This window comes from Labeo rohita, chromosome 13, assembly GCF_022985175.1.
Source record: "Labeo rohita strain BAU-BD-2019 chromosome 13, IGBB_LRoh.1.0, whole genome shotgun sequence".
NCBI classification, from domain to species: Eukaryota; Metazoa; Chordata; class Actinopteri; order Cypriniformes; family Cyprinidae; genus Labeo; species Labeo rohita.
In genome coordinates this window covers 10710577-10729601 of record NC_066881.1, presented here as the reverse complement: position 1 = coordinate 10729601, position 19025 = coordinate 10710577, and the positions used below count along the sequence as shown (strand labels likewise).

The following is a 19025-nucleotide window of genomic DNA, read 5'->3' as shown; positions in this document are numbered from 1 at the left end:
AAACTTTTGATCTTTAATAACACTGTTAAATGTGATCTTAAATCTCAAAATGAGTATACATTCAAACAGAATTCCAAAAAGAATTTAAAAATAATTGTAACAAAGGTTTTTGCTTGAACAAATAGACCAGTGTTTTAAAATAAATGAATGAATCAAACAATCAATCCATTTTTTTGAGGAAATATAGGTCAACATTTCAGCTAGTTGATAAAATCAACAAAAATTCCCAAAGACTGACACTGAAGAAGTGATTATATCTAAGTACCAGAATACTAATATATATTTTTCATATTGTACATTACAATGTTGTGCTGCATAAATTCACTTGTAGCATTTAAAACAATTGATTTTAGTTTTTAGACTAAAGTATAAATATTGTGCACTTTAAGTCTTTCATCTTTACCATCAGCAAAGAAGAACTGATCTGATCCATATCTAAGAAGCAGAATATCAGATCCGCTAATACTATAGTGACATTTTTTCCATAAATTGTTAAAATTGTTAAATCTAAGTATGTTTGCAATTACATTTTGACACAGAAATGACACACTTCACCTTTGTAATATGTGACACTGGATCACAAAACCAGTCATAATGGTCCATTTTTATGATTTATACACCATCTGAAAGCTGAATAAGCTTTAGGACAATATTTGAGATACAGCTATTTGAAAATCTAAAATCTTTTCAAAATATTGAGAAAATTGTCTTTAAACTTGTCCAAATGAAGTTCTTAGCAATGCATTTTACAAATCAAAAATTAAGTTTTGATATATTTATAGTAGGAAATTTACAAAAAATCTTCATGGAACATGATCTTTACTTAATATCTTAATGATTTTTGGCATAAAAGATAAATAGATCATTTTGACCCATACAATGTATTTTTGGCTATTGCTACAAATACACCCATGCTACGTAAGACTGCTTTTGTGGTCTAGGGTCACATTTTGATTTTTTAATGTGTCAGCTATCATTGTGACATATTTCGTTTTTTTTTAATCGGAAAGCTATCTCAGTTAGCCATCTGTTGAAAGTTTTACAGAACAAATGAAACTACTAAGGGCTTCCTTCCTTTGTTTCGAAATATTTATTTTTTTTTTATCATTCGGGGGATCTGCAGTGCTGTAATCAGCTGGTTTTGCTACATTAACCACAGACCATTCTGAACGCTGGGTAGGTAAAACCCAATAATTAACCCCTGAGCCTTTTCAACAGCTGAGAGACGTTTCATAAAATTCTCTTCATTGAATTTAAGGATGCAAAATGGCATTTATTCAGTGCAGCATAAGGAAAAAGAACAGCACTGTTAACCACAAATAATCAGAGAGTTCATGCATGCATGTGTTTCAGCGGCGCCTCTGTACACAATGTGTACGCGGAGGAGGAGGAGGAAACAGAGAGTGCATCTTCAGAACAGCAGACGCTGGAGAACTCCATCACAATGAGCAAGATGAAGCTGCTCAAGGCCAAGATGGAGAATATGAACCTTAACAAAAAGGTACAACAGAATAGGCGGACTGTACATGCTCTTAATCTTTCTTCGTTCCTCCTCCACATATTCTAACAAAATCATCTTATCCTGAAGTGCATGAACGTCCTTGCTGTCAAACACATCTGATTTAATTTGTCGGTGGAACGGTGTGGAAGTGCGCACCGTTCTCCAGCTGGCTTGAGGGAGTGTCACCCATCCCACGCTGTGTCTGAGTAACCAGCGCAGTAATAACTACAAGCTCAGCAGATTGGCACATGAAGTTAATTATTCATACTCCGCTATGCATAGTTGTCAGTATGTGGCAGATATTTGTTTTTCTATATCTAGAAAACTATTGCACTTAGTTGAGATGTCTGCATGTGTGCATTGCTTCTGTCAACAACTTAGAAATGTGTTAAGGAAAACATTAAGAGGTGTAACATGAAGCACAGTTTAATTGGTTACAGTTCTGAGCAGCAGCGCAACTTGACACATTAGTTAGGGTTTAGTGAGTGTGCCATATTTAACAACTTCTTCAAATGTGTGTACAATATGAATTCAGAACTATTAATTTTAAGAATTACTAATATAATATATTAGTTAATTAATCAGTTTAAACAATTAGTTTGATTAATTTATTGTGAAATTAAAATAATATTTTTTCAATTTAATAGTCTTTTGTTTCTTGGTTTAACATAGTGTTTCTCAGCGGGGGTGCTCGGAGAGCATCAGGGGACGTCGGAGGTAATATTTTTGAAAGGGGGGCACTGAGCTATTCTTGGGGGGCGTTTAGTTAGGATGTATGAGCTTGAACTTACCAAAGAAAATGGTCTTCCTCATCCTATCGCTGTTTCTACTCTTTGATGGATGCATCAAAGCGCACTTTCTATTATCTATTCATTAACTTGTCGGTAGCACAAGCGCATGGAATGCGTCAGAAATGCGTCCGTTTACTGTAGCGCTCGCGCTCAGTTACTGAACGACTGATTAGAATACGCAACGTGTCGCGCCTTTTGCGCCCGGTCTAGTGTTAGCTGCTATTTTACACCAATACTCCCACTTTTAGACTAGACGGCGTATTATTTCCTTAGCATCGACTTTTTACTTTAGTGTTCACTTGACTTTTTGGAGCGCAGCTGCTGAACTTCCCATCAAAACAATAGCAAGCATTTAGACACGATTAAACCATAAGACGCTTTTTCTGGTTTAGAAAAATTAATATGAAAGATTTTTGTTTGCTGATTGGCTGCTGTTGGTTTGAAAACCAAAGAGTTTATTCAAAGCTCACAAATATAAATTTATATCCATGGCACTTTTTTCACTGCATTCAATGCAGTATGCAATATTTTAAAATAAAATTATGTTTGGGCTAATGTGGGCTGTTATATTTGGGTACTTGCTTTTAAAACAGACCTACATATTATTAATAAAATATAGCCTATAATATACATGCCATCAAAAAAGGTCAGTAAGATTTGTTAATGAATTAATAAAAAAAAAAAAAAGTTTCATTTGTTTGTTTAAAAAATACAGTAAAAACAGTAAATCTACCATTAAAAAAAAAAAAAAAAAAGCTCTCTGTGCTTTCCTCTCATGCTAATCTTCATTACTCCAGCTTTTAGTGTCACATGATCTTTCAGAAATCATGCTGATTGTTGCTTAAGAAACTTTTCTTCTTATTATAGCTGGCACACCACACTGACAAAAAAGCAAGATTTGAAATTTAATTGACAACAACAAATATATAAATCAGGACAGTGCTGAAATAGTCACTATCGTGAAAATAAGTTTCCCATCTGTCTACAACCCCAAAGTAAAGTTAACAAATCACAGATTTTATCATTTTACAAAACGTCCCAACTTTTCTAGAATTAGGGTTGTACATTGTTTTATTTAAAGTATTTGTAAGCAAACTTTTAAATATTCTCACACAGTTTATGAATATAGTAAAGTAGGGTTTACATTTCTTCCATTTGCATGTGTAAATGTGGTAGGCTATTTACCCACCAAAATAACCATGTCCACTATGTCAGAAAAAAGCGAACTCAACATATTCAACATAAGGGATAAATGTTATTAATTTTCACTGAAAGCTAATTGAAAACATCAAAACATATCACAGCAGTAAAAAGGGTGTTCAAGATTTCCAGGAATGGAGGAACAAACTAAAATCTCTTCTGTAAAAATGTCTCTGTGGATATGTTCTAAAAAGGATATTTTTTTTTTTTTAGTCTTTTTAAATTTGGGGCAACAAGGTATATCAGCATCTCAGCAACACTGAAGCTGTAACTAACATGCTTAAAAACTCTGTAAATGAATGTTATTACACTTATCTTAAAATAATTTACTGTAAAAAGATTTTTGGTCCATTCAATGCATCCTTGAATTAAAATAATTTCTTAAAAATCGTAATGACCCCATACATTTGAATTGCTGTAAAAATAATAACAGTCCTCATTATAAACACAAATTAGTTGATTCAGATTCAGATCAGGACTTCAGCCCGGGTTTGCAAGTCATTTGTTTCAGATCAGGATTTCAGAGCACTTTCGGAAATTTTTTTTTTTTTTTTTTCCAGTTTTTTTCTTAAACGGTAGAAAACATCAAATATTTAATGCAGTACAGTTATAAAAACAAAAAAAAGAAAGAGAAAAACGAAAGTATGCATAAATACAAATCCTTTAAGAAAATTAACAGTGGTTGTACTTTAGTAAAAGTGTAGTATACTTTGTAATACTTTAGTAGTAATACTTTGGATGTGCTTCACTTTATTTTTGCCATTTTTTTTATTAGTATGTTTTTATTTATTTCTCTTTTTTTAAGACTTTGAAATAGAAGACATTGTTCGATAAGTGTCTCTGATTGAAGTGCTTGATCAAAAAATAGTGCTTGAAATACCCTTGAAAGCTCTGGAATTTCATTTTACAGTATCTGTCTGAACCCTGCTTATAAAGTATAAATATTATCCATTTGACTTATGTGTATTGGTAAAGGGAATCCCAGGTAAAAAGTATGAGAGATATTTTTACTGTGACTCATACCACTATATATGATTTGGTCATATCGCCCACTCCTAATCACTAAGAAATGCCAGATCTTCTCTGTTTATGTACCTTATTGTGTATGATATGCGTGTGATTGTTTTCTCTTGTCTTTGTCAGCCCAAGAAGACTGCAAAATTAAAAGTCAGACCTCCAGTGGGTCCGCGTCCCTGCAGCGGTTCGCTCGGCTCTGCACGACACCATCGAATGTTTCGTGTCCTTCCTCAAATAGGCCACGCTTCTCCAACACATCTACCTCCGATCGGTGATCAGCAGCAACCTGCAGTTTCATCCCCTGCTGCTAGCTCCTCCCGCCAACCATTCGCATCTCTCTCGAGCCCCACTTCCTCAAACCGCGCTCATCCTTCCTCTCCAGCCTCCGGCATATATATGCTCCACGCTGAGGAACCATGGGATAATCCAGTGCCCAGGAAGATCAGACTCCCTCCCAAAGTGTCCAGGCTGGATATGAGAGGACCTAAAGTCATGCGAGATTGCGTGTACCCACCTGTATCGCTTCTGTCCAGTTCTGGAGGTCAAGATGAAGTTGATCTCCAGAGTGACCGAGTAACAGTAGCCGAGAGCTCAGCGGTGATGGAGCCACCCAAAGCTGTACCTTTCAATCTTCCCGAGCCCCTGAGTCTGGACGTATCCACTCAGCGAGAGCGAGGTTTGAACACTATAGCTGTACCAGAACCTAATAATGCAGCTCCTCTTCTTTCACAAGCCATCAATTCAAACTGGCTGGCGTCCCAATCTGAGGCACCTCCTCATATACCGCAGCACTTTGAGTTTACAGGTTCCTCCAGTCCAGCCCATGCGCTCCTCAGAACCAGCAACAGCCCCTCTCTCCCAGTCAGCTCCCCATCAAGGACCAAATCAGTATGTGGGCTCAAAGTCGACAAGCATTCAGAGGTGATTTCCAAAAGCGAGGCCCGAGATATTACGAAGATGGCTAATAAAGCGACTAAAGAGCCGTTGGGTTCGGTGAGCAACGCAGAGCTCCTGGCCTCCCTGGCTGGCGGTGGTCAAGAGCCTCTGACCGGGCCCTTCGCGCTGGGCAGGTTATGTGCTACAGCCGCCCCCCTACCAACCAACATCCATCTGTTGCAGGAAGACCTGCTGAGGAGGATCTCCCCCCTACAGAGAACAGCCGGCCACACAGTGAGTTTGTAACCTTGACTTATGCTGCTGCTTTTACAGATCTAACCGTTTGTACAGCTTCAAAAACCTGATGTTCATTTGTCAATATGACATGTGGATGTTGTCGTGCAAATTAGTGCTACTACTAGAGCGTGTTTCCTGTCACGAAAAGACACTTGCTGCACATTATACACCGTACAAGACAGATTACAAGTGCGATTCATTAGTTTTGGCATTTCAGCTAATGAGAATAGTGCTGTGGCAATCTCACGAATGCTTTATCATGCGAAATCTTGTCGTTGCAGCCGTCAAGCTCATCAAGCGGCCTCTCTGGTTCAATAAAGAGATTAGGTGAGTGGCTTGACATAAACAGTGTGAAATGAACCGTTAAGAACATCTCACAATGCTGGCCCATATCACAGAGAAACTTTTTTTGTTGTTGAGAGTAATGTCATTCGTGTCGGTCGTTTGTCATACTTTTCCACTCGTCACTGCTTTAAAGATTCTTACACCTAGCTTGTTAAACCTACTGTATCTGTAAATCCACAGGCCACTGCTTTAATGTCATGCTGCACTTGAGTTCATAGCTGCCTCCAGCCTAGTTCAGTACTCACCTATTCAAGTCAACTCAAGATGTATTTCTATAGCACGTTTAAAAGCAGAAGTCCAGGAGAAGTCCACTTCCAAAACAGAGATTCACATATAATGTACTCACCCCCTTGTCATCCAAGATGTTCATGTCTTTCTTTCTTCAGCTGTAAAGAAATTATGTTTTTTGAAGAAAACATTTCAGCATTTTTCTCCATATAATGGACTGATATGGTGCCCTGATTTTGAACTTTCAAAATGCAGTTTAAATGTGGCTTCAAACGATCCCAAATACGGTTCCAAACAATCCCACCCAGTGGGATCTTATCTAGCGAAACGATTGGTTATTTTCATTAAAAAATACAATTTAAATACTTTTTAATCTCAAATGCTCATCTTGTCTTGCTCTCGTTGAACTCTGTGTATTCTGGTTCAAGACAGTTAGGGTATGTCGAAAAACTCCAATTGTATTTTCTCCCTAAACTTCAAAAATCATTTTAAAATCATCCTGCATCGCTGCAGAAGTACCGACCCAGTTACTGCAAAGTGAACATGCAAAGATCAAACACCCTTAACAAAAAAGGTAAAACAGCTTAGGACGATTTCGAAGTTGAAGGAGAACATAAGATGGGGGTTTTTCGACATACCCTAACTGTTATGAACTGGAAACAAAAACAGTCAATGCAGACTAAGACAAGATAAGCGTTAGGCATTAAAAAGTATATAAATTGTATTATTTTTATTACAATAACTGATCGTTACGCTAGATAAGACCCTTCTTCCTCGGCTGGGATAGTTTACAACCGCATTTGGGATCGTTTGAAGACGCATTTAAACTGCATTTTGAAAGATCAAAATCAGGGCACCATATCAGTCCATTATATGGAGAAAAATGCTGAAATGTTTTCTTCAAAAAACATAATTTCTTTACGACTGATGAAAAAAAGGCATCAACATCTTGGATGACAAGGGGGTGAGTAAATTATCTGTAAATTGTTGTTCTGAAAGTGGAGTTTAAAAGTAAAATGTATTTCTATAGCACGTTTAAAAGCAGAGTTGCACCATAGTGCTGTACAGAAGACACATTAAACATTTTGGACAATTTGCAAGTGAGAGATTACATATTGTGTCAGGCCACAATATAAAGAAGTACAGTAGTCCAGGCATCATGTTATAAGAGCGTGTATTACAGTCTCTAAATCTCTCGGGGACAGAACCTGTTTTAATTAGCAATTGATCTCAGATGAAAGAAACTGCCCTTTACTACAGAACTGATTTGTTTCTCAAAGTTTAGTGATGAATCAAATGTAACACCAAGATTTCTTACATGTGGTTGCACAGTAGCTGCAAGAGGCCCTAGATTAAAATCAGGAGAAGACCTTGAAGAATCTAGAAAAAAAATTAGCCATCCAACATTTAATCTCATAGCAATCACAAAGAGATTCCAAATGATAACCGTTATCAGTTTTAGCTGGTAGATAAAATTGTGCATTGTCAGCACAGCAGTGTTAGGAAATCCTGTATTTCTTAAAAACAGCACCTGAGGGGAACACATAAAGTGAAAAAAGAAGAGGGCCTAAAATAGGCCCTTGGGGCACACCGCATAATGGGGAAACCGACAAAGAAGAAAACTCCCCAGTGGTCACTCAGAAGGTCCTGCCTTTAAAATACTAATGCCCAACTTAGATTGAGATCTGTGGTTTATGGGCCCAGCATATTGAATATGTGAGTATTTTGAATACTTATATTTATTTTTGTAAGGAAATTCCTACTTGTATTTAGCAAGGATGCAGTAAATTGTTCAAAAGTGACAGCAAAGACTTAAAAAGATCTATATTTCAAATAAATGGTTTTTTTTTAACTTTATATTTGTCATAGAATCTTAAATAAATATCACAGATTCCACAGGATATTAAGTAACTGTTTTCAACATTGATAATAATAACAAATGTTTCTTGAGCATCATATCATCATGTTAGAATGATTTCAGCAGGTTCATGTGACACGGAAGCTGCTGCTAAAAGTTCATTTTTGCCATCACAGAAATAACATTTTAGAATATTTAACAAAATGAAAATAGAAATGCACTTTAAATTGTAATAATATTTCACAATATTACAGTTTTACTATATTTTTGATCAAATAAATGCAGTCTTATAACAGTCAGATTTTTTTAAACATGAAAAAATCCCTGACTTTACATCAAAGGGGTCATGAACTGCCTTTGTGTTTTTGTACTGTTCTCTGAGGTCCACTTATAATGTCAGCAAGATTTTTACATTTAAAAAAACATCATTTAGAAGTAATAGGCTATTTTCTGTCCTTCTTTTATAAACCCCCTCAGCAGAACGCTTTGTTTGAATAGGCGTGGTGGATTGTAGACTCGGATATTAACGCCCACTGCTATGTTTAGCTACCAGTGTATATTCATTCCTCATAGACAGACGTCATTGTGATTTAAGTTTAAAACGCATAAATAACTCAATACATGTCAAACGATCTGTAAGAAGAGACAAAGCAATAGTGGCCATGTAATAAAAACAGTTCCAATATAGGCGGCACAGCATCATCTTTTAGTTTCAATCTTTTTGAAAATCTCACGTTGAAGTAACCTTGGTTCCCTGAGATAAGGGAACGAGTGCTGCGTTTCTGATGCTATGAGTAATAAACAAATCGGTAAGCGGTAATAATAAACGGTAAACAAATCCATGGTAAAATGAAGTAAACAAAGGACTGAGTTCTTACTGACGCGGTCTGGAACTTTATTAAAAATAAAGTTCATAGACTCTTTCCTAATGTTGGGATCAGAATAAAGGCAATGCATAGACACAAATTGGCACTGAAGAGCATCCTGTTGTTTTCAGTGTGTGACGCACCGCTCAATATTCCGCTCTATGAATGTGCGTTCCGTTGAGTTGCTCACGGCCCATATGAATGCTCCACTCGTGTACGGCTTATGTAGCTGGAAAAGCAAAGTCCGCTCAAATAACGCGCCGACAGAAAATGTCTATGTATACTTGTTCCTGTTTGCAACAGCGTCGCATACTGTGCTGTAACATGCTGTAGTACTTTTGTACTGGACAACGCTGGTAAAATGACGTTACCCTCTCGTGACGGTATGCTCTGCTCACATGCTCTGATAATAATAGCTTTGTAGGACTATACATTATTTTGATAATTAGTCAAAAAAAGTTATATCTAATTCTGTTTCATAGAACTGAATAAAAATAATATATTGAGATTTAATATTCATATATTTTCTGTCCAATTTTATTTTTACTTTTCATAAACATGGTTATTTTATTGGCTTGTGATTTTTATGTTTTATGTATCATTTAAAATTATTGAGTTAAATTTAAAAGTCTTACAAAATGACTATATTATTTAATAAAATAATAAATAATTATTACAAAGCAGTTTCAGTTTCGGCCAAGAATTTTCATTTCGGTACATCCCTAGATTGTTTTCAGGGTGATTCATGACACCACTGTGAAATTATCTTGCTTATTATATGGCTACTTGCCACATATGTAAATAATTTAACACAAAATATGAATTTCATCATATTTTATTACCTCAAGACTCGCAGTACCCACTGCAGCTGTCTGTTATCAGTTGTAGCAGTTTTTGACGTAAAATAACAGACCACTAGATGGTACAGTTGATATCAGAAATGAGAATTGCCGTAGCCGAGTAAAATTATGAGTGAATGGACGCATAGTAGTTCTGCTATAAGCATGGATAAGTTTTTGAAAAGACAACAAAATCTGTTTAAAAAACAGTGAATGCTGTTACATAATAAAAAAAAATAGTACATAGTAAAGCTATGTAGTATTACTAGTAAAGTAAAGGGGGGTGAAATTGTTTTTTATTCTGCAAAAGGGGGGGCCCGGCAGAAAAAGTTTGGGAACCACTGAACTATAGTAACATCAAGTTTACGCCTCTGTACTTCTGATTTCTCTCCACATGAGGACAGGAGACTTGTCAGTCAATAAATGGGAAAACAAAGTGCCTGGCGTTACTTGTTTGAAAAAGAAACTCAGATATTTTCTTATAAACTAAAAAGTAATGCATTACTTTACTAGTTACTTGAAAAAAGTAATCTGATTACAAAATTTGTGTTACCCCCAACACTAGTTTTTAGACTAACTACAAAGTTTTGAGTTTTGAAACTTACAGGAGGTTTTTATAGTACAATGACCTCTTATATGTCAAAAGATCAAGGGAATTTTGGTTTCTCAGTTCATGACCCCTTTAAACATTTTGAATCAAATTGACTAACGATGCTAAAATAAGGCTTCAGTTTAAGCCATCATTTATGCCACTTCAGTGCAAATAGCTAAATATTGAGATATGTATTGAATGGCATCACAAAACTAGAAAATATGAAATTGTAAATGTAGCTGTATTACGTTTTGGGAAAGTTTTTTTTGTAGGTCAAGCCAATGTGACAATCTCAAAATGCCAAACATTGGTTGATTAATTTGTAATCCTAATACTGCATATCAGTCTATAAAATATTTTCCAGAAAGTCAGTTTGAGGGTTGAAGAGGACAGCGAATTTAAAATATTCAGTGTCATACAGAGAATAACTGCTGACTGAAACCAAGAAACGGGAAATGATGACCGCAGCTCATTTGAATAGATAAATATTCTCACAATCACATGTTTACAAAAGCATGCATGCAAAATTACACATAAAATAGAAGCACATCTTCACTCTGATGCTTAGACAGACTGTCTGCATGATTGTGCACTTAAGAGCCTGGATGATGGTTTTGCAACAGGTGGTCCTGGTACATTTGGGAAATGTTCCCTGACATTTTACCGCCAGTCTGAATGTTCTGTTACATCTGAGATTGTCACTGGCTTGAAAATGCAGTAGTGATGGCAAATAACAGAATAGATAGACCAGCAACTACATGACTAGAAATCCAATCTCAAGCCCCAGTGCTTGGCATTTTTTTGTCACAATGTGTGTCTTTTCCATGCTTCTTGTCGTTGTGACTTGTGTAGAAATATAAACAGGGAGGTTCAAGTGCATGGGTACTTTTTCTTTTGAATCTAGCTTGTATAATTGTTGTGATTGTCTCTCTTGTTCTATTCCTGTGATTGTCTGCGTTTTTGGAAATGTTGGTTTAGGCACTCCAACACATCACTTGCCCCCTGTGAAGGTTCCCACTGGAACAAAGAAAAAGAGTTCAAAGCACTGCTTCCTGTGTGGGAAGAAGACCGGCTTGGCCACCAGCTATGAATGCAGGTACAGTGCGGATCCCTCAGTAGTGAGTTTTTCATTAGTTTACAACAGGGGAAGTTAATATATATATCTGTAATCTTAAAGGGAAGTATGTGCTTCATTTGGTGCACGCGCACATGGCTGAAGACAGAGCTATTTCTGTTTGGAGGTGACAGTAGTTCTCTTATATGTCATGTGCCATTGCTGATAACACCATCTGTGACTTTCTGCAGTTTCTCGGTATGTTGTCTTTAAGCTTTGATCAAGGCAAAGGCTATGATGCATCTTTAAATGGGACTAAAAAGAAAGCTATGTGTTATTCTCTTCTGTTTCTTATATAATCCAACCAGCTAGACTGGTACAAAATAGTATTGAATAGTTTGTTTATAGCATGGCTATAATCACCATAAATTAAATATTTAGATTGGCCAGTATGGGTTTTATGGTTTATTCTTAAATCATTTGATCCCTCTAATATACAGTCATATGTTTGGCTTATAGGCTAAATTCTTTGTTTGATTTTTCTACATTCAGAGCATTCATGTTGAGTGTATTGTAGGGATTTTAGGATTTTAGGTTTAGAATGTTTAGAATTATGTGTCATTGATCTTTTTGCAGATTCATTTGAACATTTATCAATGTAATATAATCATTTAAAATTAATTTGCTTAATAAAAGCCTACTACTAAATAGCACATCTGTTTCACCATTAATAATATTAAAAGCCCATTCACACCAATTGTGATAACTATAACTATAAATTCCAAAGCACAACTATAGAAATAAAGACGCAGAGAAACAATATTAATGGAATGAGTTTCAGAACAAGCCCTCTAACATTAGCGTACTCTATTCTTTTTCTATTCTGTTTACTTATTTTTAAAAATTGACCCTCTAACACTAGCATTCTCTTTTTCTATTTTACTTTTGTTTTTATTTATTATAAAAAATGACCCTCTAACACTAGCGTTCTCTATTTTTTTCTATTCTGTGTACTTATTTTCTTTTTTTTATGATTAAAAAATGACCCTCTAACACTATAATTCTCTTTTTCTATTCTACTTTTGTTTTTATTTATTATAAAAAAATGACCCTCTAACACGAGCGTTCTCTATTCTTTTTCTATTCTGTCTACTTTTGTTTTTATTTATTGTAAAAATGACCCTCTAACACAAGCATTTTCTATTCTTCTTCTATTCTATCTACTTGTTTTTTTTATTTATAAAAATGACATTCTAACACTATTCTTTTTCTATTTTTTCAACTTTTTTTGTTATTTAAAAAAATTGACCCTCTAACACTATCATTCTCTTTTTATATTCTACTTTTGTTTTTATTTATTTTAAAAAATGACCCTTTAACGCTAGTATTCTCTATTCTTTTTCTATTCTTTCAACTTTTTTATTTAAAAAAAATGAACCTCTAACACTAGCATTCTCTATTCTTTTTCTATTGTACTAGTCAATAGAATATAATTAATTTGAATTAATTCGCTTTATTTTTATTCTTGCTGAGTGAAAGACTACCAAGTAGCACATCTATTTTATCATTAATCATATTAAAGGCTCATTTACACTAATTATGATGACTGTAACTTCACAGTAACTATAAATTCCACAGCACAATTATAGCAATAAAAACACAGAGAAACAATATCATTGGAATTACTTTCAGAACAGACTCTTTTAACACCATCTTTTTCTATTCTATCTACTTGTTTTCTTTTTATTTATTATAAAAAAATGACTAACACCAGCATTTTCTATTCTTGCTACATGTAAGTGTTAGACTAACCAAGACTTGTCGTAGCACTTACATATTATTGTTCTTTTGTTGGTTTTGATTGCTTTTGTTGTCCCTAAGTTGCTATGGATAAAAGCGACTGCTAAATGACTAAATATAATTGTAACAATTTGTTGTCAGCTTATGAATGATAAAAACAATGATAGCCAATCATAATTCATCAGACTTTAAAGAGCTTGAGCATTTAAGCGGCAGACTGCAAGATGTTCTCGAAATAAATAATGTCATCTCTTAGCGTGGATACTATTATACTTATCTTGATCATTATCATTCTTGGTATAAACGGGCCTTAAGAAATTATTCTTGTGCAACAGCATATTAGAATAATTTCAGAAGGATCATGTGACACTGAAGACTGGAGTAATGATGCTGAAATTTCAGCTTTGTATCACAGGAATAAATTGCATTTTAAAATAAATTAAAGGAGAAGTCCACTTCCAAACCAAAGATTCACATATAATGTACTAATTTCTTTACGACTGAAGAAAGAAAGACATGAACATCTTGGATAACAAGGGGGTGAGTACATAATATATGAATCTTTGTTTTGGAAGTGGACTTCTTTAAAATAGAAAACAGATATTGTAAATTGTAATAACATTTTGCCATGTTACTATATTTGTATTAAATAAATGCTGTCTCAGTGAGCATAAGAGTCGTCCTTCAAAATCATTATACCATGTATTTGGGCTAATTGTGCCAAGATGATTATTTACTATTCCCAGGTTAATCTAGAGGCTGCAACTCTATAATATACTTTTAAAAAAAAGTCAATAATTGTTATGTCAAAGTTACTTTTTATATCAGCTTCACAAGAACAATAAGATATAGTGAAAACAAGATGCATCTGTGTGGGATGTTTAGAAACAATTCCATTTGGTCTCACTTTGAGCTTTTTCTGGACAGTTTTCTCACAGCTTTAGTTTCATACTGAAAATCAATGGACATCCGGATGAATTTCAAACACAATCCATTTACTCAGTTCTGAGGAAGCAATTTCAGAAGTGCACTTTCTCACACACAGCTTAGAGGAAGCATCGCTTAGACTGCTGATTATTTCTGTTCTCATAAGGGTATCTGTTTATTTTTTTTGTGTAAGGTGTGGCAACATCTTCTGTTCCATGCATCGCTACTCAGAAACCCACGACTGCACCTACGACTACAAAAGCGCAGGCCGACGCTTTCTACAGGAGACCAACCCCATCATAAGTGCACCAAAGCTGCCCAAAATATGAAGGCACTGCACGGGTGAGAGAATAGATAAAGACATCCATCAGCTATTAAAAGAGAAAAAAAACCTTGATCACCAACGTGTGCTTTTATCACCATGTTTGCTTACAAATGTAGTAAAAAAAAAACAAAAGGAAAAAAATTAGCTGTTGCCTTGGAAAAACACACCTTTGTCTGCTGTCCATAAATGACATAAATGAAAAAATATGAAACCCTGCATGTAAATAGTTTCTAAAAACCTTTATATCATGCAAACAAACTTTTAAAATGAGTAAAACACTTTTAAACAAGCAAAATACACAACTACGCATATCTATTCAAATGTTTTGTGCGTTTTGCTTTTTGAAATAGAACCAACAATCACTTTTAATGACAAGTCTTGCAGAGATGCACTTTAGTAACGCTGAATATCTCTTGTGGAGATTGGGGTCTGTATGGGAGGGGGGGTGATGGTGTGCTTGAACTATGTGCCGTTTGTCTTTTGTAAGTTTCCTATTAGAACTTCTTATATTTCTGACACATTACTTCTCTTCTCTGTCTAGTAGCACTCTACCGAACACTTCTTATCAAGGAAAATGCCAAGCACTGTACGCTAGTGTTATAACAAGACTGTTTAACCTTGGTTCACTTTCAGTATGAAGTATATAGGCTCTGTCGGCCATACGCACTACACTATGCAGATTGACCATGTAGCATTCTAAACCAACTTTATAAGGGCTTGGCATGATAAGATGTGAACATTTGACTGGATGCCATGACGAACGATCCTTTTTGTACCTTAGTATTTGAAAAGCTGCTCAGAAGGCGGCAATTGTTATTTGCATTTTTCTGTAATTGTCGGGTGATGAGCCTAATAAAATATCCTTGTGTTTCCTTTGATTTTTTTTTCTTCTTCACTCTGTTGGATTGCATTGGAGTGTATATGTTATTGTTTCGGTTGCTTCGTCATAACAGCACTACTGTGAGGGATTCCAGGTACTGGAATGAGTATATTCACGGTCCTGTCTTAACATGTTTCCACCTCGTTTGACTAAGATGTTATCTTGTGTCTCGCATGAACCTGTTTCGATGAGTGCATCTTCCTCGGAATTACTGTAATTGTGTTATGATTGCTCATTTTTTTACTTTAAATAGTGTCAAAGAAATTTCAGGAATAACCTCAGCTGAGTCTTGAACTAAAAAGACTAGTTTGTGGAGCCAACAGATGGTGTAAGAATGGCTCATGCATTGCTAAATTAAAGGAAACAAGCGTTGCTCAAAACAGAGAATGTGAAAGAAGTGGAGCTTTTTAGATGTGCAGTTTTATTGTACTGTGCCATTTCAAAAGTAACCACCTCTTTAAAACACAATCTCACATTATAGAAGAACACAGATCTCATTTGCCAATAAGTCGTAAAGGAGACGTATGAAAATATGACTTTTTCCATGTTTAAGTCCTATAATCGGTCCCTGGTGTATCTCCCAACCTAGAAAATGTGAAAAACGACACATTTTCTGGAAAAAGGACACATGTTCTGTCACTGGCTGGACAGATGAGCACAGAACACTTTTTTGAGTCGCAGTCTTAGAGGAGACAAGACTAAGCTGTTTACTTCATAGACCAACCTGATCTCATGATGAAAATGTACCTGTAGGAACTTTTCTGCAAGATGGGAAATATGCCATGTATGTTTCGTGACATATTCGATGGAAAATGTCCACTGAGTGTTAATTTTTTTTCCCCGTCAGAACAGATGAACATACATATGGTACGTTTTATGTGACGTGTCACTGCAGTTCTGACTTGAAATGTCCTTTGAGTGGCGCTATAACTCTAATGCTTTAAAATAACGTAACATCTGCATTACATCTAAACCTGTCCGATCGTATGAACAAAAGCGAATGTGGCGTAAAAACACAATTGCAAGCATGCCGATCTTTCACAGGATTCGTACCCAAGGATTCCGCATCCTAAGTCCAGTTCTGTGCCAGATAAGCTACTAAGCAAGCTTGTTTCATCTGGAAAGCGAAACACATGGAGTTGTAATCATAACTGTGTATGAAAATGATTAAGTGCTTGCTGTTTTACTGCCTCTGGTGTTCATTTCTGTTGGAAACTGCAGTGATTAATACTTATTGGTACGTATTTTGCGTCTTGCGAAAAAGTTCCCACGTATGTTTTTATTAGGTTGACAACTGACTGTTTTTGTAACTCATTTATGTTTTTAACATGAACTCCTGTGTATTTGACAGTTTAAGCGCAATAAGACGCGAAAAACCTAGTACTCACATGCCGTGAGACATCCGCTTTCTGTGTGCGTGCTTCGGATATGTGTGTTTAAAAAACCCTATATCAGAAGTTTAATATGGCTTTAAAATGCATGATTTCAAACAGATGTTTTTAGCAGAGTATCTGAGGCATGGTTGCCACGTGTGGGGTCCCTCTGAAAAAAATCGCATTCCAAGGGGTGTAAAATAACCATTTTTTGGCAAGGTTCCTCGGGTAAAATTCGCATTCAAGATATTTTCCACTATCTCAGACAAATGACAAGCGACAGACCGGAAGTCATTCATTTCCAATGTGCGTGGAATTGGAGCATATGAGTATGTGGAAATTTTGGATCCGATTTGGGCTTCTTTTGTGACCGCCTGACTGAATATGATATATTCTATCAAAAACTATGAGCGTAAGGTTAAAATGACCAGTATTTTTTCACTTTAGCATTCTTCTTTAAACACAGTTTCTGAAAAATGGTGCTTTAGAATAATTATGGCAGAAATAATTTTATAATTATTAAATCATTTTTTAAGATTTTTTTACATTGATAAAACCTACTGTGTTTTTATTTTGGGGGTCATGTTTTTTTGTGTTGATACATTATATTAATTATATTGATTAAAATCATTAATTTAACCATGATGAATATGCTGAGGTAATGGTTGCTGCATGACCAATTTGAAATTTCTGTGCAACTGCAACTGGGGGAAAAATGTGACAATCGTATCCAAATGTTGAAGACAGTGGAAAGGCTGCATAAATATCACGTTATTGGGATCGCTTTAACCTGAGGACATAAAGAACAACCCGCAGCAAAAATATTAAAGTAGCTCAATTGCACAGGAAAACTAACAAAACCTGCCCAATTTCTAATCAAAACTAACCCAATCTTATTTTGAGTGGGTCCCCTGGTAAAAATCACATTCCAGAGGGTAAAATACACGTTTTTTTTTTTTTTTTTTTTTTTTTTTTTTGGTAGGGGTTCTCCTGGTAAAATTTGCATTCCAAAGGCTAAATATTACATTACTGGGGTAACTTAAAACCGTGGACATGAAAAACAACCCACGGCAACAGTGTTAACGTAACCCAATTCTGCTGGAAAACTGTGCACTTGGCAACACTGATCTGAACAAGGTTGCCAGGTTTTCATATAAAAACCCACCCAATTTTTAATCAAAACTAGCCCAATCGTATTTCGAGTGGGTCCCCTGGTAATAAATTACATTCTGGAGGGTAAAATACACCTTTTTTTTTTTTTTTTTTTTTGGCAGGGTTCCCATGGTAAAATTCGCATTCCAAGGGCTAAATATTACATTATCGGGGTAACTTCAAACTGTGGACATGAAAAACAAGCCACGGCAACAGTTAACGTAACCCAAATCTGCTGGAAATCCGTGCACTTGGCAACACTGATCTGAACAAGGTTGCCTGTGGACATGAAAAACAACCCACGCAAACAAACAAGCGTCAGATCGAAAGTCATTCATTTCCAATCGAAAGTGTGCGGGAGTTCTGATCATATGCATATGTGGACATTTCGGATTTGAGCTTTGGATGCGTTAAAATATTAGCCCAATTCAGCTGGAAAACCACACACTTGGCAACACTGATCTGAGCAAAGTTGCCAGGTTTTCATAAAACCCACCCAATTTCTAATCAAAACTGGCCTAATCACATTTTGAGGGGGTATCCAGGTAAAAATGGTGTTCTGGAGGGTAAAATACTAAAAGCACAGCCTTTCTGGAAAAGTGGGCGGGGAGCAGCAGCTCATTTGCATTTAAAGAGACATGCACGAAAACAGCGTGTTTGCGCATTTACTCAAAAAGGGCATTTTTAAAATGATGTAATAAATGATCTGTGGGGTATTTTGAGCTGAAACTTTACAGACACTGTGGATACCTGACACTTATTATATCTTGTAAAAAGGCATAGTAGGTCTCCTTTAAGATTTGTCCTATGTCCTTTAAGAAAACATGCATCTTAGAATGCAGGAATATCAAGAAAAACTAGTTTTACATATGATGACATATCGACACACACACACACAAATGCTGTCATTGATTGTAGCGCCCAGACTGTTGTACTTTATTCATGCATGCACGATTCATAACCACCAGCATTACGTAACAATGAATCAAAACTTGTTTAGACAATGCTCTGAGCACAGAATGTGCGGATAAAACGTGTAAACCCTTTGAAAGCATGACACAGCCTTTAGCTGTTCTCTCCTCTATCATGACACATAAGATCATC

At 35.7% G+C, this 19025-nt stretch overlaps 1 protein-coding gene across 3 annotated transcripts in view; it reads left to right on the top strand.

Annotated features, from left to right (window-relative positions):
• The window catches only part of zfand4 (zinc finger, AN1-type domain 4), a 29263-nt gene extending 13869 nt beyond the window's left edge, over nucleotides 1-15394 (top strand). For 2 of the 3 annotated variants that reach the window (XM_051126100.1, XM_051126101.1), the window contains exons 6-10: nucleotides 1354-1501; nucleotides 4636-5679; nucleotides 5964-6009; nucleotides 11389-11506; nucleotides 14385-15394. In XM_051126100.1, coding sequence (XP_050982057.1) covers nucleotides 1354-1501; nucleotides 4636-5679; nucleotides 5964-6009; nucleotides 11389-11506; nucleotides 14385-14520 — 1492 coding nt within the window. In that variant the 3' untranslated portion in view covers nucleotides 14521-15394. Of the gene's footprint in view, nucleotides 1-1353; nucleotides 1502-4635; nucleotides 5680-5963; nucleotides 6010-11388; nucleotides 11507-11587; nucleotides 11723-14384 lie in introns of all 3 variants that reach the window. The other variant, XR_007828954.1, reaches the window with a different exon arrangement.
• Nucleotides 15395-19025: the final 3631 nt, after the last annotated feature.